Below are 27,500 nucleotides of genomic sequence, written 5' to 3'. Positions count from 1 at the left end.
GTGAGTACACCTACACACACACACACACACACACACACACACACACACACACCTATACACACACACACACACACCTATACACACACACACACACACACACACACACACCTATATACACACACACCTATACACACACACACACACACACACACCTATACACACCTATACACACACACACCTATACACACCTATACACACACACACACCTATACACACCTATACACACACACACACACACACACACACACACACACACACCTATACACATACACACCTATACACATACACACCTATACACACACACACCTATACACACACACACACCTATACACACACACACACCTATACACACACACACCTATACACACACACACCTATACACACACACACACCTATACACACACACACCTATACACACACACACACACACCTATACACACACACACACACACCTATACACACACACACACACACACACCTATACACACACACACACACACACACACCTATACACACACACACACACACCTATACACACACACACACACACACACACCTATACACACACACACACACCTATACACACACCTATACACACACACACCTATACACACACACCTATACACACACACCTATACACACACACACACCTATACACACACACACACCTATACACACACACACACCTATACACACACACACACCTATACACACACACACACCTATACACACACACACCTATACACACACACACCTATACACACACACACACCTATACACACACACACCTATACACACACACACACACACCTATACACACACACACACACACCTATACACACACACACACACACACACCTATACACACACACACACACCTATACACACACACACACACACACCTATACACACACCTATACACACACACACCTATACACACACACACACACACACCTATACACACACACACACCTATACACACACACACACCTATACACACACACACACACCTATACACACACACCTATACACACACACACCTATAAACACACACCTATACACACACACACACCTATACACACACACACACCTATACACACACACACACCTATACACACACACACACACACACACACGAAAGCTCCCATGTTAAAACATGGATCGGTGAAAGAGAATAGATTGACCATTGCCAAAACCCAGAACCATTCACCCAGGAAAGACTGTCGATCGACAGAAGCTATACCTTGGGTTCCTGTGCCATGCAACGTTTATAATATCTTTTCATACTGAAACCCCCTGTGAACTATGAAGGAATACAAACGTCTGGTCTCGAGGACAACTGGCTTCGTCCTCATCTTAGGAACATGATGCAAATGTTCTCTCACATACACCACTGTAGCAGCCACCATCACCGCACTTCCTTACTACATTTGTCCCCAATTACTCATCACTCACCTCTGGAAGCCAACCCCTTGCCGTCCTTCCCGGGCACCAACCGTAGCAGTCGTGCGACCTTCAATCCCCGATAACTCTCCGGAAAAAGAGTAACCCACTGGCCCCCATATAAGCTCCTATTCCTACCCACCGACCTGTAAAATCTGCCCGCTAAAGCCTCGATTCTGACATTACCCCCCACCTCCCTCATTCCCCAAGAAAGGTACAAAAAATCAACCATTATATACCTTAACGCCCTCGCTACCTCACGAGACACTCCTCCCACGTCTAAAAGTAAAGCCCTTAGGACCCCCCCTCCCCCCCAGTAACCCAAAAACACCCCTTAACCACACCCTTACATTTTCCAAAAAAGGACAAAAATACACCACATGGAAGGCAGTTTCCACGTCACCACATTGTGCACATGATGCCTCGCTCACATATCCATTCTGCCTCAACACCTCTTTTGATGCCAATGTACCCATAAGGAATCTGTACACCACTTCTTGCACCCTTGCAGGAATTCTTAGCTTTCGAAATTCCTCCCATATTACCTCTCATTCATATGTGGGGAAGACAGCCACCCCTTGCAACGTCTCCCGATAATACTCGACTCCCACCAGCCTCCCTATGGCAATCGCCGCACATCTCGAACCCTTAACATATACCGCAACATATCCTCACACACTTCCAGGCCCCTCCCACTCCAACAACGAACGTCCCTCATCACCTCCCCCACACGCCGCCCCCTGACCCCCCCTCTGAGGTATCACATCTTGACATAAATTGCCCTCAACCTGGGCCCCAATGCCAACAAACCCAATCCCCCCTGACGCACCCCATTCATTCCTACGTCATGTCCCAACCACGCCCTCCCATAACCCTATATGTACCTTAACGCCCATCTTTGGATGTCTATTACATCACAATCCCTCAAGGGATATACTGCCACCACCCCCCAAACCTTAGTGTATACCAACGAATTCACAACCACTGCCCTTTGATGCAACGTAACATCTTGGCCCGAAGGCCATGTAGCCTACCTACCACCCTGTCCCTAACCACCTTGGAATTAACCCTTCTACTGTCCTGCCTATCCGCTGTGTACCAAATCCCACAAATCTTGATCCGTTCCATGACATTCCATCCAAACCCCTGACCCAATCTCCTGCCTACCCAAGTGCCCACCTCTAACAACATCGACTTGCTTTTGTTGACCCTCATTCCCGTTACGGCCCCAAAATTCTCGATGACTCGACCCACCCTTGAAAAATCCTCGTTTCCACTAAGTAAGATCGTCGTATCATGAACATAACCCACAACACCCCCTTCATTCCCCTCAGCACCCACCCCACACAACTTTCGGTCTACAAGCTCATAAAATGGATTCTGTACACAAGGAAATAACAGCTGTGAAAGCGGGCAACCTTGCCACAAACCCCTCTCCATACGAATCTCACAACCTAACCGACCGTTCACCTGCACCCGCATCCTCGCCCCCACATACAATGCATCCACCCACCCTACCACCTTGGCTCCAAAACCCAAACCACTCAAGCACTCGCGCAAAAACACCCTGTCCACACAATCATACGCATTCTCCCAATCCACACCTAGAACCCCCCCTCCACAGCTCTCTAAGATATCCCGTATGTGCCCGTGTCCTTCCCGCATACTCCTCCCTGGAATTCCAAACTGATTGCAGTGTAAGAGCGATCCCAGAACCGCCTTTATTCTATTCCCTAAAATCTTTGCGAACACCTTATAGTCCGCACACATTAAGGAAATCGCCCAGAAAGCAGTCAGCGCCTGCACCCCTTCCTTCTTTGGTGCTAATACTACTATGCCCGTACATTGTGACTCGCCCATTCTCTGCCCATCTAGCATATTGTTCAAAACCCCAACAAAGCAATGCTTCATGCGCCCCAATGAGCCCTATAAAAATCGATAGGCAAACCGTCAATCCCTGGTGCCTCACCCGTGCTCATGCCGAAGACAGCATCCGCCACCTCAGCCTCGTTAATATCAGCCTCCAACCCCCCCTATCCTTTTCTCCTATAGCATTATGAACCCCCCTACCGAAAGACTCCTGCCAGCTGCCTCGTCTCCCACACACACACTCCGTTTTCCCCTGAACCATTCATCAGCATAAATGCTCATACTCTCAGTGGAGACAAGGACCGCACCTTCCGGGTAATTCCCCACCCCCCGCACTAGTCACTAACTGCAATAACGTGGTCACTCTCCTACATTCCCTAAACTTACACAAAACATACCCATTCAGTTTATCTCCCCACAACACACCGTCCAACCCTGAACAAAAACGTACAGCATCAAAACTTTTGTTATGAATCTCCTCAATCCTACCTCGAAGTAATGCGATCTCTTCCCCCCTCCCCCCTCACGTAACATGCCTGCAACTGTCCTTCCAAATAATTCTGCAATCCACATCTCCATCTTGCTTCCTCACGTCCCTTGACCCTATAAAAATCTGCAATCCCAGGTTTTGCCTGCAATTCCCACCAGTCTATAAGCTCCATAGCCCGATCCCTAGCACCCCAAAACCCATTCCACCACTCCTCAAAACCCCTTCCCCCACCCTTTCCCCTGAGCAGCCGCACATTCAACTTCCAATAGCCGGGGTAAATATGCATGGCACCCTCCCACGACAGATCTACTATCACCACTCTATAATGCGAGAAACCCACGTCAAATGTCTGCACCCTCCCTACCTCCAATCCCTGCATGATGTAAATTCTGTCTAGTCTTGCAGCATACCCCCTACATATGAACGTGTGCTCCACCATATAACCTCCTCCCCCCCTGCAACATCTACAACACCCACATCCCTCAGAACACTTAAAACTCAACCTGCCCCCCTCGGTTCAACATCTCGGCCCTGAATAACACAATTCCAATCCTCTCCAATGATCGTGATGGCAGGCAATCCTCGCAGATGATACAAAGTCTTTTCTCACAAAGTCCACCTTTACCCATGTATTGCTCGACGCCGGCACATACACACCAATGAAACATGCCCTTCTATCACCCCCATATGCCATCTACCCGCACAGCCCTCCCCCCTGCCTCCTCCCAACCCGTGACATGCAAGGGGCTGGTCTCCTTTATCGCTATCGCCACCCCCCTTCAACAGCCGAGCACAACTAACGTATAACTTATACCCATTCAACACCAAGTCGCTTCCAATCTTATGATTGTGTTCCTGCAAGAAACACACATCCACCTGAAATCTACGTAAAAACCATACCAACCACACAGTTTTGATCTCACCCTTGAGACCATTCACATTTAGGGTGACACACCTGAAGGTTACAAGAAGGGTGGCTTCCCTCGATGCCGCTGTGGTTTGCCTACCACACCTTTACCAGTGCATCGACCCGACGCCTCACCAGACTTTCCCAGGACTCCCTCCCCACCCTTTACCCTTTCACTGCATAACTCATTCTCCACTGGATCCTTTCGGTCCAACAACTCTTCCTTCGGTGCCCAAGCTTTTTTGCCCGGCCTCTGCCCTGGCGTGAGTACCTCCTCGGCCTCTGCCATACCAGCCGGCCTTTTCCTAGAGCCACCACTCGCACACATGTCCTCATCTGACAAATTCTCCTGATGGACCTCCACCTCCACCACTTGCTCCAAGCGAGGTCCACACAATGTTTTTACTACAGACTGCTGTTCCTCCCTCACATCGGCCTCGGCAACACTTAAGGCACAGGTCTCCCACCCGTCCAAAAAATCTCTCAACACGTCCTCCAGTAAGTTGTCCTGAGGCTCGTCGTTCCTTCTCGGTGGAGCCCCTGATGGTCTCATTGGCTCCCCCGAGTCTATGGGAGTGTGACACATGTACCAGCCGTCCTTTCTTCTCGTTCAACCCTATCACTCAACTACCAATCGTCCTCGCTTCCTCCTTTCCCAACTCTGGCCTCAACTCACAAGGGCGCTGCTCCACAGCCGACATGCCAGGTGCCCTGGTAGTCTCCTAGGACTCTCTGCTGCCATATGATCGTAGGAGCTACATAAGTGACAGGTCCTTCTCTGTCCGGCATAGTGCACGTAGACCTGCGTCCTGTAACCCACTAGCATGACGTAGGATGGTATAGGCCTAGCCAAAGTCATTTTGAGGGTATAAGAACCCTCCGGTAGTCCCTCGTATGGCCCATCTTCCCATACTTCCATAGTAGCTGAATGGACTTTACCATAACTGTTGAAAGCCTCTTGTATACCATACGCAGTCGCCTCGAAAGGGACGTTTCTCGCCTTCACCCACGTATAGTACTTAGATACATCGTGCAAGACGACGTCCACCGTTGAGTTCAGTCATCTTCCTCTCCTGGTACTCGTCAACGATTCTGTCGTAGAAGCCAGCACGATTCATTTTCACGAATACCCTGGACATCCCGTTTAAAGCTACACCATATACTTCATCGTTGGGGACACCATAGACGTCTCTGATGATGGCAGGTAGCAAGGTATTCATTGTTTCGCCACTCAGCGTGCCACGTACCAGCTGAATACAAAGTGTTGATCCTCTGACCCACTCGAACTGCCATCTTGTCTTCCAGTTGCAAAAGGTCACCACCAGAGGGCAGGTGTAGCTACTAGGCGTGCGTCCTCTCTCCCCGGAGGTCGAGAGACGAATGCTTTTTAACTATTATTTTTATCCGAAACCTCTATGACTTTTGTATTTAATTGTCCTGAAAGGAGCTACTTTGCCCGAATGTTTTGGCATGTTTTAATTTATTACTAGAATGCCTCGTTCACTCCGCTTAAAATTTTGAACGCTGGTGCTTTGTAACAGATTCGTGTAACTGCTGGCAAGTGCCAGTGACCTCGAGTCAATTTTATTTAGACTATTCCATGATTTGTTGACAATGTGAAAACCTTAGCACAATACTCAACATGTTTAGGCATTAGATATAAATTTGCTAATATTTGGGGTAGTTAATGAACTTGAAACACGTGAATTACGAGAAATAACTTGATTGCTTTTAATTAACTTCGAACTCGAAGCAATGGTTGCTTTTGCTCATTGGAAAGTTCACATCAATTTTGAGCTGTGCAAGTTATAATTTGCTAGTCTTAATAAAGAAATTAGTTTTTGTGGAATAGCTAGAATTCTATATATGTGGAGAACTGGTTAGATAAGTACACTTTCCTGCATGAAACTACATGTAGCAATCGGTGCTCATCTGCTAACAGCACAGTGTATAGCAGCCTCTCCCTGGCCATCCATTTGGGGTGCCATTCCAGCTCCCACCAGGGCTGTAGAATTGACAAGTGGGTTAGATACCAATTTGCCCCAAAGGAGCATATATCTCTGCATCTTATAATTATCCGAAATGCTTAGTGGCACTCGTTTGGTTTGGTGTAAAGCCCTCCTATCATGGCCTTGTATAGGACAGCCCTAATCACCGTGTCTGCCCATGGACTGCAGTTCATTATGGCATTAAAGGTGAGATTGACTTGCCTTGCTCGTGTATCTTGAGCTTATGGCACTGACAGCGCCATTAAGGCTGATATCGGTGACTTGACTGAAGGCTTGAGTGTCTCGGGGATTGTTGCACTTCTTCGCCACTGCCAGGAATGTTCGTTGCAATCACTTGCAATACCGGTTGCACTTCATCATTCAGTACCATAATTTGTTCAGTTTTGTGGCATTATCCACAGCAGGGAAACATGGAGACAAAATAACACTACATGATTAGTTCTACCGTGAATTTCCTGACTCACAAGGGAGCTAGTCTAACATCTAGTTTCCTGAGATTGTCAGAATGAATAAGTAAAGAAGACACTGGTCGCTACTGTCACTTTGTCTTTTAACGATAAGGAAGCAACGCCCTCATGACACATCCCTTCATTGAAGCAATCTGAAGCCCCCCCCTGCCCTCGTTGCCCCCCCTCCTCATCGTCCCCACAAAGGATATGCTGAACTCGGCTTTATTTTTCTTCCTTGCTACACACTGCAACAGTACTCGATACTAGAGCATAGATTTCTCATCTAGCTATAGACTAGAATTTCTAATAGTCCCAATTGCTGATAAAGTGGGTGCAGGGTTTTCCTTAAGTTCTGCTAAGGGGAAAAGAGTAATTACTGTGTAGTTGCAACAAGAACTCTAGCACGGAGAGGAAAGCGTGCCTCGTGACACTATGGTACAAACAGCTGTTTGCGAGGAAGGCAGTCCACTAGACCCTTCGGGGAGGGCTGAGTTCCTCAGATGGCTGAGGGGGGCTGAGAGGGCTGAGATATACCCCCCTCCCCTCTATTGGAGAATTTTCAACACAATATATGTTCAGCTTCAAACCTAAATTCTTGTCTCTTGGGGAAATTTTTGGACTGATTTTTGAGGTGGTTTTAGTCTCAATTTTTATTTTTTTTTAATTCCTGTTGCTCGGCTTCAAATTTTCACTACTTGAGACAAAGCTTTGGATTACCGGACTGTAAAGGTGTTAATTTCTCATTCTACTTTCGACCCTTGAACTGGTCTTTGTCTCGTAGCTTACAGAAGGTATGCAAATAAGTTTCTTAAATTTATTTAAGGTTGCAGTAAATTTTGGAGAGTAAAATTTGGAAAACAATGAAAATTCTTTTAATATCTAATTGATGTTTTGAAGAGCTGCACCTCTTGGATACAATGTTCTTTTCATCAAAGCATAGGGATATAACTTTCCATGCAGTAACTGATACTAAATGAATTGCTAACCTTACCGCACTCGGTATTCTTTTCAAGAGCACTAGCAGAGGGGGCTGGGCTGGGCTGGGCTTACAGGCTGTGATGACACCTACATCGGATAACGCAGTACCTCTGATTTCTTTGGTGTTTCATGTCTGGAGCTCAACAGCTAATGTACATTGCTTAGAATGTGAAAGTTTTTAAAATAATTAAATTAGACATTTAAAATCAGTGGTCATTACAGAATGTGTGTTGTGTAAAACGTTTGTGTATAATGTCATCACATTCTACTTTAGGCTTTGGGAAGTGTTAGTTTTCTACAAACAAAACCAAATTCTGTCTACAGGCAATTTGAAGTTAGCATTGACATTATTGGAATTTAGTAGTAGTTACTGTACATGAGTGTTTAGTGCGAATTGGCTGATTAGGGGAAAGCAAGTGTTTAAAATGGATTTGGAAGAGTATGGTAAATAGTGAAGAGCAAAAAAATTTGCACAATTTTCACTGACGAGTTTTATGAAGATATGATGAAAATTTGCAAGAAGCGGAATACCTGGATATTTCTTCCGAAGAGTTTAAAATTTGTTGTCATGCCTTGCCATTCGGTGGATTTGGACAAGGTAGCTATCCTGAAATGCTAGTGAAGGAAAAATTTAAGATTTTAGCACCTTGGTATATATATATAAATTTGTCATCCTGGACATAACTAGGAGACTAGTACCGAACTTGCACACGAAAATCACTCACTACGAAAGCAAAAGACTTGGCAGACGATGCAACATCCCCCCCAATGAAAAGCAGGGGTGTCACTAGCACGTTAAGAGACCATACAATAAGTGTCAGGGGCCCGAGACTGTTCAACTGCCTCCCAGCATACATAAGGGGGATTACCAACAGACCCCTGGCAGTCTTCAAGCTGGCACTGGACAAGCACCTAAAGTCGGTTCCTGGCCAGCCGGGCTGTGGCTCGTACGTTGGTTTGCACCAACAGCCTGGTTGATCAGGCTTTGATCCACCAGGAGGCCTGGTCACAGACCGGGCCGCGGGGGCTAAGCAGGAGACTAGGCTACAGCATATAAATTCGAAAAAGTGTAACGAAGACACGATGTGGGGGAAAAAAAAACTATTTAGGAAAACTGATAAAATATCATAGGCTACAATAGTGAGTAGGATGATGCCAGACAATATAGGTGGATGCACTGAATGATTTATGAATAAGTGTGATGTTTGAAAGGATTTAACTCTTATTCCCTGACAGTTTAATGAGTATAGTGAACACGCTATTGTTGATTTTCTTGTGCTGTATATAAATTTTCACCATAATGAGGATACAAATATTCAAAGATATTGCAGTAACTTGGGTAGGATGGAATACTCTCATTACTGTTTCTTCTGCAGTGGATGATGGTTGTTGCTATCGCTACCTCTGCACTGGTGGGCTGAGTGACTCTGATCCCATGAACTCCAAGGATAACAAACCTCACGCCTTCATGATGTTCTTCAGAGATCACGTTGCCCGCTACCTAAACATGCCCTTCATCAAAGGTGAGTTGTAGCAAATTTGATCATGTTTTGACAACGTATGTATAAGGAATAGGGAGTTAACTATAGGTCACTGGTTCTAGGAATCTTTTCTCATGTGGGAAATTACTTGCATGAGGTTTACAGGGTATTACCTGAATTATTACGTACAAGTAATTCGGGCGAGGTAAGTGGGACTTGGTCGCAGAACTGTCACTCCTTCGATGCCCACTCCATCCATACTTTCACAAAAAGCTAGACCTGACATTAAATTAATAAATACAATATTAAAACCAGCTACTGTTAAATTAAAATTGTGTGAGATTTTATATTTTGGTTTACTTGCTGGGTACACAAAATATAACTATTAGCACAATACATATAATACAAAGGTGTTATTAGTAAAGAAATTCGTGTTACCATTTAATTACTGGATTACAATTTTGGATTACAATTTTTATTTGTAACACACCCTAACACTACCCCTATAACTAGAGCTTACGATGGCCAACACAAAACTACTATACATTATGGGTAAGCGTCACTTAGCTAAGGTGTGCTGCTGGGAAGACTGAGTCCGATTCTCAACAATTTCCACATAATTATCTGCCTTGTTGTTGCCTAGAATGCCCTATGCTACAGCAACAAAGCTCTCCCAGGCTTCCTTTTTCTTCTCTGTGAGCTTCTTTGGAAATTATGAGTACTCCATAGTTTTCCTGACTTGTGGTCCAGTGAAGATGCCAGCCTTCACCTTTGCCTCTGATAGCTCGGGAATGAAGTCTAGAAGATACCTGAAGGCTGCAGACTGTCAAGAGCTGAAACAAACTGTTCCATTAGCCCTAGTTTGATGTGTAATGGAAGGAACAGAACCTTTTGAGGATCCACCAATGGTTTGTTTGATGTCTTCCTACTGAGAACTCATTCTTTGATGCCAGTGCTTCCTCTGGTAATGTGCTGCTCTGTCTCTACTATCCCAGTGAGAGATAACAGGGAAAAATGGTAAAACATCCTTGGAGCCCCATAAAAAATACCACGAATTTGAAGTCTCCAGCAACTTCCCAGCCATACTTACCAGAGTTCAAAGCTTCCAGTAGAAGTTTGACACTTTTGTAGTCCTCCTTATTATGCACTGAATAAGCCAAGGAAAGAAATGGATACTTGCTCCCATTGTGCAGACGTACAGCTTTTAGGCTTCGGAGGAGCTGTCAAGAGTCTACACTCATCTGGATTGCATGTAATTCCAATTGCATCAAACAGGCCTGATACTTCATTATAGTAGCACAACCTGCCTTCAGTAGTGAAGAAGCTTGAGAAATGTTGGTGACGTTTTCTTTGGCTTGTCACTTGCACACACTCATCCACCAAATCCCACTCCTTGAACCTTGAAATCAAAAGCTCGGCATTTGACTTTATCAAACCAAGATCTCTGATGAGGTCATTAAGGTCTGTTTGGGTTGGGTAGTAAGGATTCCTCACAACAGCTGCATCTTTGAGATCATAGTCTTGTTCACTGTGCTCTTCATTTTCTGATTTGCTTTCTTCTGACAGTTGACTTCTTTCTGGAGGTGTAGGTAAAGGGAGAGCAGCACTGTGTGGTACTGGTGCAATAGAAGAGGGAAGGTCTGGATAAGAAATAGCAGGTGCATTTTTCTCAGTTTGGCGGTTGGAAGGATCCACCAGACAGTAGTAGCAGTTGAGTGATAAGTGGATTCACGCCAGAACAGCAAACTTCATGGCTTTCTTTTTTCTCCTCTATATCATCCTGTAAAAGAACAAAAGAATTAGTTTGTTACATACCAGAATATACTTTGTAAACTTCACACCTTTTTGTTTTTTTGATGATATTACAGAGAACTTCTTTGCTCTTCTCTTTATGAATTGACCACATATGTAGCAGAATGCATCTAGAGAATGACTGCAGCCTCTTGATGCCATTTTACTTCCGATGTGTCTTCTCAGGCAGCCAGAGCTAAACTGAATGATGGTTAGGTTAGGTTAGGTAAGGTTCGTCAGGAAACAGGACAAATGTTTCCTGACGTAGGTCTTAGTCAGATGATGACCCGCCTTTGGAGCTTTTGGTCATCTGACCGAGGCCTTCCGCTGGCTTACCGGTCCACCCCTTTAAAAATTATGGTCATTTATAACCAGGCTGAATGATGGTTTGTGAGCTCCTGTTTTTATATTTGCCAAGCAAAACCCTAGAACATAATAGTTTTACATCAGTCATTCTTGAAAGTGTTCCATAAGTGTTCCGAAAACAAAAGCAAAGTTCTGGGATCAAAATTGTTTTTTTTTTAAATTTTGTTTAGTTATACAGAATTGGGAAATGATGCTTATTTCCCAGAAACACGATAAAACTGAAATTTTGTTAGTGTAATCTAAGGACCATAGGTAATGTTTCACTAAATTATTTGATACATAATACCTTCAGCAACATAAACAATAATCGATAATACTCATGCATAAAATTCTTATACTTGTATATCAAGAATAGGATAAACATGGTAAAATCAGGCATGATTTAAATACAATAAATACTACAACTACACAGACTAGGCTAGGCTCACCATCCCCCAATAATAACCCAACAAAAAGCCGCAGTAAGAATAATCACTAAATCCCATCCCTGGCAACACCCCATCCCCCCCCCCCCCGCTCTTCATAGATCTAAACTTACTCTCTGTTCAGTACATCCACACTTACTACTGTGCAATCTACATCTACAGGACCTTAAATTCCAATATTAACCTTGACCTAAAGCGCTTCCTTGATAGTTGTGACAGGACCCACAGGCATAACACCAGACACAAACATCTCTATGACATTCCCCATGTCCGACTAAACCTTTACAAAAATTCAATGTGTGTCAAAGGGCCTAAAATCTGGAACACCCTACCTGAAAACACTATAACTGCAGACACATTCATCACTTTCAAAACTACAATTAGAAAACATCTTATCTCCCTGATACACCCCGTCAACTAACTACATGATAACCACCTCGTGGTTCACAATTACTCTGACTGACCCACTGACTACAAACCCAGAAATACTAATCTTAATCTTAAAATAATAAATCCTAACTAGTCGTAAGTTTGCCTATGATACTCCAGTATAGACACTTTGTATTGTGCCAAAACAAAAGCATTCACATTGCTAAACTCACTTAGCCTTAAAACCATAATCTGTAAGGATTTAAAGTTTTGAATTAATCTAAGTCTGCCCGAAATGCCTAGCCATGCTAGGTGTCCTAGTGGGCCCCCTCTAATTAGTATTTTAAAACATGTAAACCACACAATATCCAAAATCTGTAAACCCCGCATTGTAATCCCTATAGAGAATAAACTTGATTGATTGATCAGTGATGTTCTGCCTATACATTTTCCCGATTTTATCTAACTTCAATCTTTAACAGATCTCGAAAACATAATGAAGGTTAAATAATAATGCGAGAGCACTTCATGGGAAATGTAGTGTAGATATGCCTCGAGTGGCAGTAACTCGTCAGTGGCGGATAGCTGGACGTCTAGTTCCTATGTGATGTAGTATTCTTGACCAGTTGGTAAGTCCTCGAGCTTAAATGTTCATCTCTCTCGTCTCCGTGACGGTGCATAACGCTGTCAGTTCGAGGATTGCCAATTATCGGGTAAGAAACATACATTAGGTACATAAGGTTAGAGAGGCGACTGAGGCAACCCCGAGAGTCTCTCAAGGAAGCCTCGTATGGAAAGCTCGCGTAAATGCTATGCATTAAATTTATTAATTTTTCACTTATTCGCAAATAGATTCTTTTAGTAAATCATATTTAAACAGTTATGCAAATTATTTGCATTTATGCACAGGGTACGCATTACGGATTTTTTTATATGCAAATTTCTTGATAAAAAAAAAAAGTTATCGTAACTTTAAAATTAAGGTTATATGAGCATCAGATGTCACCTAGGCCACAATCCTCTAGCAGTATACTGGACTATAATCCTTAGATTAATAACTTGAAAGAAATTGAGGTAAAATTTATTATGTATGACCTTAAGCAGAGGCTAGCATTTTTTAAAAAACATCTATATGAACGTTGTTTTTTATATTTTGCAAACTATTTTAATTTAGTTCACCGGCTGTCTGCCACCTACGGTGGGTTACACAAAGATGCCTCTTCAAGGCGGCCTCCTTGTTGTGGTGAAGAGGCTATTGGTCTGAGGGATTGAACCTTTGAGTCTTCTTCCTCAGACCGAACCTAATTAACCCCCCCCCCCAATTCTCCCTTCCTTATCCCATCCTCCCAATCCCCCCCTTTCTCCCTTTCCTCCCAATCCCCCCCTTTCTCCCTTTCCTCCCTCCTCCCAACCCTCCCCCCCTTTCCCCATCCCCCTTTCCCCATCCCGTTTGTAGCCTCTGGGGTCCTCCCTTCTGGCATTAGTTCTAGGTAAGGGGAAGTTTACTGGAGTTCATCCCGCTCCATGAGGTTCCTCGGGTGTGGTGTATTTTCCCGTGGAATCTCAATTGTCTGGAGGTGCCCTGCTCCCTTTCTGGATTTCCGGGAAGTGGGTGGGGTGTCCTGTAGATGACGGGTGTATCTCCAGAGGCTGCCTGTCGGTTCTGGAAGGTTACAGCCGAAGGAGGTATGCTTTGTGGCGGATTTCCAACCACCCTTTCTTTCGTAAGCCGAGGTGGCTCGGTAGACGAGAGGTTGCTATCTCGGAATGCTGGTTTACTAGAGTGAAAGGTAGGGTATGCCACGGGTTCCACGCTGCATCTGCACTACTTGTGGGCTCGAGGTCCTCTCGGATGAGGGGGTAACTTACGGCCCCTTACATGTCTTCTAGTGACTGTCCTTCCGCTGTCACTCTTTATTTTTTCTTTCTTTAAAATAATAATAAAGAAGTACCACTATCATGGAATCTTCGTTCCGTGATAGCCTTCCTCTTCCCAGGCCCCTTTTAGCTCCTGCATCCTGTTCTGACCCGGCTTCATTATTGGACCATTCCCTTGCACCTTCTGCTGGTGACGCTTCGTCACCTGCTCCAGGTGCTGGGGCACCGCCCATTTCTGTTAGTGCCTCTACCTCTTGCATGCCTTTAACTATGCATCCGGCTTCCCCGAATATGGTGCGATGGTTTTCGGATCGCTCACCTACCTCGGGTCAGGCCGTCCGCGGTACTACACCTGAACGTTCCAGACCATTTGCTGACGATGGTTCTTCAATATCTGCTCATTCCATCCAGAAACGACCTACGCAACACCCACTTCCTTTATGCGTGGTGTTTACAAGTATGCAGTGGACTAGATCCTTTTCCCTACAACCAACATCTCCAACTGATTATCTTCCTGACCATAGTATTGATAAAGCTATTTTACGACACGTTGGCCAAATTATATCCTTTCACGCTCTTCGAAGCAGTGCGCGCATAGTTACGATTCAGAATGCAGAACAAGCTCATGCTCTTTCCCATGATATTTCCACTGATAACATACTACCCATAGTTCACAAGCACGCAACTCTCAATTCTTGCAGTGTACAGTGGTTTTACCGCATACCATTGTACAGAGTGATTTTCTGTCTTGCAGTGATATTTTGGAGCAATTAGCCCTTCAGGACCTTCCAATTCTCAAAGTAGATACATATGTTCTGGCTGCTTGCGGATAGAGATGCTTTCCTAGTAACCTTGCCCACTTAACCTATGACTGTCCTCCATTTATATCGCAGGCCATCGCCTAGAAGTCTGTAAAGTGGTCCCTACTCCCCAACAGTGTCAAAATTGTTGGTGCTTCGGACACCCTGCTAAATACTGGAGATCAGCAGAATGCCAGGTCTGCGGTGCCACAGATCATGCCGATACATCTTGAAATCTTCCCCCCCCCCACTTGTCTAAATTGCAATAAACCTCGTCCATTTTTTTCCCGCCGATGTCAGGTATATCTTAATGAGCAAGAAATCCATTCTCTTAAGAAGAGCAAAGGCCTTACTTATGCTATGGCTGTCTCTCGGCTCTGCCTTCAGGGGAATCCTCCTTGTGTCCCTTATTCTCGAGTAGCTAGGAGACCTTCAACCTTGGCGGTTCCCCTGCCTACCAGCTCTTCCAGTGTCATATCTCCCGGGGTCACCACCACCTCTTAACCTATTCCTACCTATACTTCTCGCCTGCTAGTTTCTCGGTCTAGAAAACTTCGCATGCCTACATCATCATCGCGCCTATCACCTGCTAAGTTGAACCTGTCTCGCAAGCCCAAGTCTCTTCGCATTCCTCCAGTGCTTACAATTCCCCAATAGTTTTCCTTTTCGGCCTCGGTGCCTGGTTCTCTCCCCCCGTTCTAACTCTCACGAAGGTGGAGGTTCACCCCCCTCATGTAGTCCCCTCTTCTCCTGTTCCACCCCCAGACTTCTTCCCTAGTTAACTTCCAGTTTCCTTCCTCTCCTGTTCCGCTGCAGGACTCTTCTGCCCCTGCTGACACATCTCTCCAGGTTCATACTCCCCTCCCGTTTCAAACCTCTTTGGTTCCCTCCATAGTCTCCCTGATTTCTACTTGCTCTACCTCGCTTGTCTCTGAAGTCATGGTATCGGCATCTTCCTTATCTGCTGAGACACTTGACACTATCTTTGACTATACTGCAGAGACGAAACCCTCGATGGACACTGGTGTGCCACTTTCTACCCCTTCTTATTTTTCACGACCCCCACAGCAATCTTTTCCTTCACAGCATTCTGATTCCTCCTTGCTTACATGCTTTCCGTTGCCTCCACACATTGACTTCACTGACCCTAACAGACCATAAATTTTATCACTTCTTATTGTTTGCATACCTGTCTTTGTGAAAAATGACCTATTTACAGTGGAATATTCGTGGTCTCGGGTAATCTGGGAGAGCTCCAGGTGTTGCTCTCCCAGTTTTTTCTAGTATGTGTCGGGTTACAAGAGCCCAAAATTCGTTCAGCTGTTTGTCCTATTTCGGGTTGTGTGCTGTTGCATTCTTCCGATCCCTTTCCTGATGAATCATAATGAGAGTGCACTCGTTCTGCGCATTGGTATACCGTATCAACAAATCTTTGTTCGTTCTCTACTGCATCATACTGCAGCCTGTATTTATTTGCACAGATGGTATACAGTTTGCTCTCTATATCTCTTCCCTTCCCGTGCATTCTGTATCTTGGATATTACATTCTTGATCTCTTCCGTCGCCACCCATTTTGTTAGATTTTAACGCTCATCATCTTTGGGGAGGGTCCCACTGTGACTCTCGTGGTGATCAGTTGGTGACTCTTCTCACTTCTCATCCTCTTCATGTTTTAAATACGAGTGCTTCCACCCATTGACTCTCGCACTCAAGTCCGTCTTGCATGGATCTTTCTATCTGCTCCTCGTCAATCCCGCTTGATTATGCTTGTCTGTTCTCCCGGATTTGCACGACAGTGAACACTTTCCTATTCTTACTTCTACTATGTATTTCTGACCGTCACGTAGCCCTCGTTGGCAATTTGGATGAGCGAATTGGGACTTACTCTCATCTTACCATTTTTTATGAGGACTCTTCTTCCTTCTCTATTGATGAGCTGGTTGTTACGAATTTCATGTAACTTAAATAAAATGTTCCTGGCTCCTAAATGCTGCTCACACTGCTGTCCAGGAGTTATAAAGTTACTCTGCAAAACACAGCGAACCTTGGGCCAGCATGTACTCGTATATTAAACAATATTAAATATTATTAGGAAGGAAGGACAAAAATTCACCTATATAAAAATATACATATATACTAATAATAGTAACTTATATGCAACTTATAATCTACTCCAAAAAAAAACACCACACTCCAGTTCACATTAGCTCACTAGTACATTGCTACTAATTAATTAAACAAAATATTTTTTCTGCATGTCGCTGCGTAACACTGGTGCACCAGTTTTCGACCTTAGTTTTGACTGCAGCATCATTCTGCTCCTCAAACCTCAGACAGGCATTCTCAGACATGTGTGCCTTGTTGGTCTCCTGCGTGTGCCCATGTGCAGGGCCGGATTAAGAAGTCTCCGGGCCCTAGGCTATTCAGATTGGCGGGGCCCCTTTGAGTTACGGGTAAGCAAAGCGACCCCTTCCAGCTTGGGGGGGGGGTCGGTGTGAGCCTGTTTAAGGTCTAATTAAATACATTCTGGCTGTTTAGATTAAATTTAATAGGGAAAGTACATCAAGACAACCAAAACCATTTACCAGCAGCCATTATAACTATCTTGTTAAATCATGCATTTTAAAGAGAATAAACTCAAGACAGCATAGTATTACTAGATTAGGCTATTAAAGTAGTGACATCTTGTACCTATTATATTCAGCATAACCATTACAGCACTATTATTCCCTTTATAAATCACTGACCATTATTGTTATCATTGCATCATGCATAAGACTATCAAATCACAAACTCAAGAAAGTAAAGAATTGTTTATATTCACAGACACTTCTTAAATAAACTTTTTTCTGGATTTCATATTGGCAAAATCATCAATTATATTCTGAAAATCAATATTTCTTATTAGATCAGACTCAATGGTCAACAAGGCTAGGTTACACAATTTGTCTTGGCTCATTGTTGAACGGAGCTGGTTTTTCACTCTTTTCAAAACGGAAAATGAACGTTCTCCTTCACGGTTAGTAGCTGGAAGTGTTAGGTAAAGGCGATACACTATGTCAACATTAGGGAAGGTTTCTGAGATACCTGCATTTCTTAAATGTTTCAAAGCAGCTGAGGGCGCACATTTTTCAGGTGGAGCTTTAATCTGATTCATATACCCAGAAAAATTAACTATTTCTTCAACAAATGTGTCCTGAACATCTGCTGAAAGGTGTTTTTGCAACTTTAATGCAGCTTCTCTCAATTCTGCATCTGGCATAGTAGTAATTTTGAACAGAAATCCAAACTTGTCATTGAGATTCTGGTAGATTTCTTTTCACCAATTCTGTAATCAGTGAATCCAGAATGGCGAAGTATGTAGCTGTCTTACTTTTCTGCCTTGGTAGCAACACAAATTCATTGTCTGGCTCTTCAAAATTGCGTTTCCTCTATCTTGACCGCTGATGATCAGCCCGGTAACTGTAGACTTTCACCAGCAGTTTAGCTTTCTCTTCAAACATTTCAAAAGCTTCATCATTGCGAAGTGAGCTTACAAATTCCACTAAGCCTGCATAGAGGTTAGCACAAGTAGCCATTTCAATTTCAATTTTCTGAAGTCTCTTGTTCGTGGCATTTAACCGTTCCAGTATACAGTCCCAAAGCACACAGAGTAAGGCCAATTCAAAATCTTCCAATTTTGATGCTAAGCTGGCTGCTTCGCTTCTTGTAGTTGCTGTCTGGTCTTCATCCTCTGCTATTTGGATCAAAGCAGAACGTATTTCAGCAAAGCTGTCTTTCAAAGCATGTGTTGCATCATGCTGAGCTGACCACCTTGTTGTTGATAATGATTTGATGACATCTCCATGAATGGTTGACTTGAGTATACTCCACCGATGCGTTGAAGCAGAGAAAAAGTTAGTGCTTGTAAAAGTCCAAAAAATGAAACTGCAGCGACACAACACTCTGCAGCACATGACCCAACAAGATTAAGAGAATGTGCTGAGCAGGGCACATATTCAGCAAGTGGGTTGATTTGCTTGATACGGGCTTGCAATCCATTATATTTACCCGACATGTTACTTGCATTGTCGTAGCTCTGGCCACGGCAATCCATAATAGAGAGATCATGTTCAAGCAGAGTATCCAGTACTACATTCATCATTGTTTCTCCATCATGGCCTGAAAGAGGAATGAATTTTATAAAGCGCTCTACAGGCTTACCACTGGAGTCGACAAAGCGAACAATGAATGTCAATTGATCTGTATGTGAAATATCTCGTGTTGAATCTACACTTATTGCAAAGTATTTTGCAGTTTTCACAGCTGCTATGATGTTATTGAGGACCTTCTTAGTCATCAGTTCAATAAATTCATTGCATATAGTAGATGACATGTAAGATACAGTGCCTCTTCCTGCATTCCCAAGGCGTGACACATGATTTGCTAAGAATGGATCGAATTGTGCTAACAGTTCTATGATCCCTAGGAAATTGCCATTGTTTTCCGAACCAAAAACCTCATTTTCTCCACGGAAAGCAAGTCCTCTTAGAGCTAAGAATTTTACAACAGCAGCAACTCTTTCTAGAACTTTTCTCCAATAAGTGCGCTCTTTTTCAGTTTGATTTTCCAAATGAGAATCCAATAAGCCTTTTTTTCTGTGCACGAAATACACTGGCTAAAATGCAGCTCCTGTGAGTGGTGCTGTTTTCATTTTCCTCGAAACGCTTGGAATTTTTCCAGTCATTGAACCCCTGTGTGAAGGTATTTTCTTTGGTAGAAAATAGCTTTCATGCTGAACAGTACACTTTTCCTGAGCTTTCAGAGTATACCATCCATGATCTTTTCACAGTTTCTGAATTTGCAAGCTTCCTATAAAACATAGATGACTTTAAACAACGACGACTTCCATCATCATAAATCCTTGCTGATTTCCTAAAGTCAATGTTCAGAGTTTGACTGAAGTTTTCTGCAATGAAAGCATTACGTAGAGAATCTGGGATTACATTTGGCCATGAGGCAGGATCTTTTAAGACAAATCCTGTGGATGAAATGTCCGTTGAGACATTGAGAGGAGACACAAAAGAAGTAGATGCTGGCTGAGAAATAATGGAGGGAGGGCTTCCTGTATGATCTGACGTATCTGCAGATTCAACTGTACTGGTAACATCAGAAACTGTTTTCGTGAGCATGTCTGTGATCTTTCTGCAGCTTCCTACATCATTATTTTTCTGTTCTTGAATTTTCTTTGCTTTTCTGTGACTCACTCTCATAAGAACGTCCAACATCACGTTCACGAGATGCCATAATGAGGATGTATCACTGCCTGTAATCATGCAAATACAAATTTTTCATTATCAATTATTATTAATTTTTTAATTATTATTAAAAATTTTTTTGTCAATTGGGGGGGATATGGCCCTTGTAGCCCCCTTTCCTCTGGCTGCGCATCTAAAAATTCAAAACGTTACCAGAAAGGAGTCATATACAGAACTTTTACCATAGATTAGGTTAGTGATTTGGGCTACGAATATTTTACTAATTCATCCTCCTTGATCTCCAATTTACTTAAACAGAAATCATACCGAGTCCAAGAACAATGCACAATGGTATTTATATTACCATTTTCATAACTAAACTAATCATTATGTTTTGCATGATATATGGCTTGCCACCATAGATAAGGACATGAGAATTAAAGAATGCAGGGACAATTTTCAGTTTCACCCAACCAACGATTTTCTGATGTGGCTTATGTGTTTCTGGGGAAATGTGTAGTAAATTAATTGATGTTCTACATCACTTCCGTCGCAACTTGAAAACTAAGCATTTGCGACGGAAGTGATGTAAAACATCAATCAATTGAGATCTGTTATTGAAATGATACTTAAAGACAGGACAAAGTGCTTTTAAAACCTACAAACGGAAGTCAGTTTGCGTTTTTAGGTTTTTCTTTATAGTATTTTTACCAAAAATGCGTCTTTACTGGCCCATGCGTCTTTACTGGCCCATGCGTCTTTACTGGCCCATGCGTCTTTACTGGTCAAGTAACCCTATCAGGTACCTCCCTTAACATTTAGAGGCGAAAACAAACATTTATCCATACACATCAATGTCTATCAACAACACTTCAGTTAATTTGTCACAGTACAAGTCTAGATAACGTGTAATTACTACAGAAAATTGGAGAGGAATCTCCCATACTCACCCATTAGCAGGAAAACACAGCTGTTCTGGTGTAAACAAAGGCGTGTTGAGTGTTGCCATCTATGGTTAGGTTTATTTTTATTTTATTTTATTTCATTATTTATTTTTTTGATTAATTTTTAAAAATCAATTTTACTCTCCAAACACTTGAACTTTTTAGGTAGGGACCCCTTTGCACTTGCACCATGTGCGCAGTCTTGGATGAGCCCCTGAACCCCTTGGACCGCGGGGCCCCAAATGCCCGTGCCCTAGGCAATTCCTGGTTTGCCTATGCGGTAATCCGGCCCTGCCCATGTGGTGTTTGAAATGTGTTGCATGGGGCTATTATCTATATAATCGGACCTCAGATAGTCTCTTGAATTTTAATGGGGCTAGGGCAGTCGCTCACCGCGACGCTAAACGCACTGTTAGCAAGACTGTGTCTATTACCTCAGCTTCCGCTGTGTGCGCGCGGTTTGGAAGAAGGTACGGAAGTTGTGTGACAAGTTTGATCTGTATTGTATCGAGCACATTCTGGAGTAGACTTTGCCTAGTGACTCCATATCCTTGAAGTGGCAAGCCTGGTAAACCCTGCAGACTGAATGGAAGGGGGAAAAATTGTACAGGGCTTGACAAGACATGGAAGTTTTTGAAGCTGTCTTATCGACTAAGGATTGGGTACACAACCTCCATAGCTATCAGTCTGCAGGTAGTCCTGTCCCTCCCTTCACCCTGTATAATTTGTGGCGTCGCATTATTTGAAGTTTGCCAATGAGAAACTGTTAAAATATGTTCATGGTTTTTATAATTCCCGAGGTACTTGCAAGGACCCTGGCGAACTTTGAGAAATCTTTTGGCATTAATAATTTAAAGGGGATTTTGATGAATGCTGGCTTTTTAACTATGTTTTTTTTTTGTTTCAAGTACACGTGTAGATGTATGCACACTAATATGCACGTGTCGACTTGTATATACACATGCATAGGAATAAAACTAAAGGTATGGAGTTATTGTAAATTATACTAATATACATTTCTTCGTGTGGCAGCCCTGGTGATATTGGTGTTGATGACATACCTTGCAGTAGCGTCGTATGGCTTCACTATGTTAAGAGAGGGACTGGAAAGGCGAAAACTGTCTCGTGATGACTCTTACTCTGTCCACTTCTATGATAGTGAGGACAGATATTTTCGAGAATATCCCTACAGAATACAAGTGAGTTAAAAAGCTTAATTATTCTTTTACCTGAAATACTTGTGATGAAGATTATTGCCAGCGATGATATGTTGTGGCTGCCGATTTTTTTTTTCTGTTCATAGCATGAATATTCGTTAGGTGGTAGTTTTTCAGAGCTCAGTTAAGTAATAAAAAAGATTCGTGAAAATATTGGGATCAGATGTTCTTTCGTAAATTTTATGAAGACTTTCTTGAATATTGGTTCTCACGCAGAGGTCGGGGAACCGGGGTAAATTACCCCTAAATGAGGTAAAAATATAAATCTCGGGGCTAATGAAGGCTCAATAAACATATAAATAAAATTGAACAAAAAAATATTTAAGAAGTGATGCAAATTATGAAAGTTGCACTTTTTCTAACAAATGATTTTTATTTTTTTAAATTAAAAATTTAATTTGTAGGGACCATTTCTTAAGTTGGTAATAATGTAAAACTGGTAAGGATTCCAGCCTACTTTATCACACAAGTCAGGTGGCTGTCACCTGGAAATATTCAAGTTTGGGCTCTCAAGACTGAACTTTCTGGTTGATCAAAAGCAAATCCTCGCAGAGAGGTTAACAAACTCTTGAGTCACACGTCTCTCATATTTTAATTTGAAATTTGCTTTATCTCGTATATTTTTCAGCTTGTATTACCGTATTCTCCATACAGATGGATTCGATAAACCATTTTGAATTTGAATGTTCCTTGTGTTTTCCCGATTCTGTGGAGGTTTAAGTCCAGCGGGTAACGTTGCTGTGCACAAATTTGTTTTGGGGTAATACCTAAGAAAGTTTACCGACCTCTGGGAGTCTAACAGCTGGCCTCTCTGGGACTGTTCTAAGTATTCACCGCTGGTACATCCTACTGAAAATAATTGATCAGAAGCTGCAAACTCGTGTATTATAATTTTCATGTGCGTGTTTATATCTTTAAACTTTTTTAAAGGAACTTGAGGAGATCTGAACACTTCAAGTTGGTAATGTCTGATGTTTCCTAAGACAAGGCTGATACCCTGTTAATTTAGGGTGTGGGCGTGACTTAAGAACATAAGAACATAAGAACGAAGGAACACTGCAGAAGGCCTACTGGCCCATGCGAGGCAGGTCCAAGTCTCCTACCGGCTTAAGCCAATGCACCCAACCTAGTCAGGTCAGGTCACATTGACTTAAGGGAGGAACACGGCAACCGACCTGGTAGCACAAGCTATCAGGTCTAACTCACACCCACCCACATCCACTCATGTATTTATCCAACCTATTTTTAAAGCTACACAACGTTCTGGCCTCTATAACGGTACTTGGGAGTTTGTTCCACTCATCCACAACTCTATTACCAAACCAGTACTTTCCTATATCCTTCCTGAATCTGAATTTTTCCAACTTAAAACCATTGCTGCGAGTCCTGTCTAGGCTAGATATTTTCAGCACACTATTTACATCCCCTTTATTTATTCCTGTCTTCCATTTATACACCTCAATCATATCCCCCCTAATTCTACGTCTTTCTAGAGAGTGCAGATTCAGGGCCCTTAGTCTATCCTCATAGGGAAGGTTTCTGATACATGGGATCAACTTTGTCATCCTCCTTTGTACATTTTCCAGAGAATTTATATCCATTCTGTAATAAGGTGACCAAAACTGTGCAGCATAATCTAAATGAGGCCTAACCAAGGATGTATAGAGTTGAAGAACAACCTGAGGTCTCCTATTATTTATGCTTCTTGATATGAAGCCAAGGATTCTATTAGCTTTATTGCGAACACTTATGCACTGTTGTCTTGGTTTCAGATTACTGCTAACCAGAACTCCTAAATCTTTTTCGCAATCCGTAATATTAAGATCTACATTATTTAGTTTATATGTGGCATGGTTATTGTCCTGTCCAACATTTAGAACTTTGCATTTGTCTATATTAAACTGCATCTGCCACTTCTCCGACCACTGCATCAGTCTATTCAAATCTTCCTGGAGTGCTCGAATGTCCTCGTCAGAATGAATTCGACGGCCTATTTTGGTGTCATCGGCAAACTTGCCGATGTCGCTCTTTATGCCCTCATCTATGTCGTTTATGTAGATTGTGAACAGCAGGGGGCCCAACACTGACCCCTGTGGAACACCGCTCGTGACACTTCCCCACTCTGATTTCTCCCCATTTATGCAAACTCTCTGCTGCCTATTTGTCAACCATGCCTCTATCCAGGAAAAAATTTCTCCTCCTATTCCATGTGCTTTAATTTTCCTCAATAGTCTCTGATGTGGGACCCTGTCAAAAGCCTTACTGAAGTCCATATACACAATATCATATTCATTACCATGATCTACCTCCTCAAATACCTTAGTGAAAAAAGTTAATAAATTCGTAAGGCAGGAACGCCCCTTTGTAAAACCATGCTGAGATTCGTTGATTAATTTATGCTTTTCAAGGTGGCTACGAACTGCCTCGGCAATTATTGATTCCATAAATTTTCCCACTATGGAGGTTAGGCTTATTGGTCTATAGTTCGAAGCTAAGGACCTATCACCTGTTTTGAAAATAGGTATCACATTTGCCATTTTCCACTTATCTGGCACCATGCCAGTTTGTAGTGATATGTTGAAAAGATTAGCCAAAGGTGTGCTAAGCTCCTCTTTACATTCCTTTAGAACCCTTGCATACAGTTCATCAGGGCCTGGGGATTTGTTAGGTTTTAATTTATCTATTTGCCTAAGGACCATGTCACTTGTGACCCTAATAGTACACAGTTTATTATCGTCCTGTTCTACATAATTTATCATTACTGGAATATCGCTGGTATCCTCCTGTGTAAAAACTGAGAGGAAGTATGTGTTAAAAATTCTACACATTTCCTTATCACTGTCAGTGAGCTGACCCGAGGAACTTTTGAGTGGGCCTATCTTGTCCCTGATCTTACTTCTGTATACCTGAAAGAATCCTTTTGGGTTAGTCTTCGATTCTCTTGCAACTTTAACCTCATAATCTCTTTTTGCTTTTCTAATTCCCTTTTTTATTTCTCTCTTTAACTGAATATATCGATTTCTCAATTGCCCCTCTCCTCTTTTGATTTGCCTATATATGCCTCTCTTTTGACCAATCAGATATTTTAATCTATTGTTCATCCATTTAGGATCATTTTTGTTTGATCTGATTTCCCTATTTGGAACATAATTTGACTGAGCAGCTAGAACTATGCCCTGGAAAGCATCATATCGGCAACCATCACCACCTACCTGACCCTTAGTCAGGTCATTCCAGTTCAGCCTACCTAAGTAATTTTTCAGTCCTATGAAATCAGCCAAGCGAAAGTCAGGGACGGAGACTTGATTGCCATTATTAGGGGAATTCCATGATATATTAAAACTGAGTGATTTGTGATCACTTTCCCCAAGCTCATCATTAACCTCAAGATTATTAATTAGTGTTTCCCTACTGGCAAGAACCAAGTCAAGGAGGTTATTTCCCCTAGTTGGCTCTGTCACAAACTGTTTTAAAAAACAATCCTGGATCGTATCAAGAAAGTCACCTGACTCTAAATTTCCTGTCAAATTGCTCCAGTCAATCTGTCTATAGTTGAAATCTCCCATTAGCACAACATTTTCGTATGTAGATGCCTTACGAATTTCGTCCCATAGAAGTTTACTGCACTCCCTATCAAGATTTGGGGCCCTGTAAATCACACCCAAAATTAGTTTTTCTCGGCCCTCGAGAAGCTGTAACCAAACAGATTCAGTGGCTGACGCTTCTAATTTAATATCTTGTCTAACACAACAATTTAAATTGTCTCTGACATACATCGCTACTCCACCACCTTTCCTGTTGACCCTGTCAGTGTGGAATAATTTATAGCCTTGTATGTGACATTCAGAGGGCATCTCTCTATCTTTCAGATTGAGCCAGGTCTCTGTTATAGCAATAATATCTATGTCTCCTGCACTTGCAATTAATCTTAGCTCATCTATCTTATTTCTTACACTCCTGCTATTAGTATAGTAAACCTTAAGGGAGCTAGTCCCTTGCTGCCCTCTGCTGTCCCCCTTTGTTTGCTGACCTGATCTATTGTCTTTATTTATAACTTCATGCTGAATGCCTTTTATACATTTACTGTTTCCAACCCAAGTGTTGCAACCTGCTTGTTTCCCACACACACCCATACCTCTATCTTCCATCAGTTTAAAATCATAGGCATTTCACCAATGGCCTTCTCAATCGAGTCTGCAAGTGCTACCACCCCAGCCCCAGAGAGATGTACCCCATCCCTTGCATACATATCATGTTTGCCATAAAAGTTGTTCCAGTTGTCAATGAATGGGATTGCAAGTTCCTTGCAGTATCTGTCTAGCCAGCAATTTACACCAATTGCCCTAGACAACCATTCATTTCCTACTCCCCTTCTAGGCAAGATGCTACATATGATTGGGATCCCTCCCTTAGACTTAATGAAATCTATAGCTGACCTGTACTTATCTAGCAGCTCTTCTCTCCTACCCTTCCCAATATCATTTCCACCAGCACTGAGACAGATAATGGGCTTGCTCCCATTACCTGACATGATATTATCCAGCCTGTTGACAATGTCCCCAACACCAGCTCCAGGGAAGCACACTCTATCTCTCATCTTCTTATTCCTATTACAAAAAGCACGGTCAATGTATCTTACCTGAGAGTCACCAACCACAAGAATGCGCTTACCTCCATTAGCAGGGGCAGTAGTACCCTTACCTTCACTGGCCACTGAAGTACATTCATCCTGAAGAACAGAGAAGCGATTTCCTACCTTCAGATCTTCACTCTTAACTTTCCTTACTCTGATGCGCCTTCCATTACTGTGAACTACTCGCCACTTGTAGCAGGTGCTGGGCTGCACC

At 42.8% G+C, this 27,500-nt stretch overlaps 1 protein-coding gene across 6 annotated transcripts in view; it reads left to right on the top strand.

Moving 5' to 3' along the window:
* Positions 1 to 27,500, top strand: part of LOC128693518 (patched domain-containing protein 3-like) — a 59,092-nt gene that overhangs the window by 21,766 nt on the left and 9,826 nt on the right. For all 6 annotated transcript variants that reach the window (XM_070097301.1, XM_070097296.1, XM_070097299.1 and 3 more), the window contains exons 6-7: positions 9,522 to 9,668; positions 22,469 to 22,635. In XM_070097301.1, the coding sequence (XP_069953402.1) occupies positions 9,522 to 9,668; positions 22,469 to 22,635 (314 nt within the window). The remainder of the gene's footprint in view (positions 1 to 9,521; positions 9,669 to 22,468; positions 22,636 to 27,500) is intronic.

This window comes from Cherax quadricarinatus, chromosome 57, assembly GCF_038502225.1.
Source record: "Cherax quadricarinatus isolate ZL_2023a chromosome 57, ASM3850222v1, whole genome shotgun sequence".
NCBI classification, from domain to species: domain Eukaryota; kingdom Metazoa; phylum Arthropoda; class Malacostraca; order Decapoda; family Parastacidae; genus Cherax; species Cherax quadricarinatus.
Note: the sequence above shows the minus strand (reverse complement) of the source record. Positions and strands in the feature narration are given on the sequence as shown.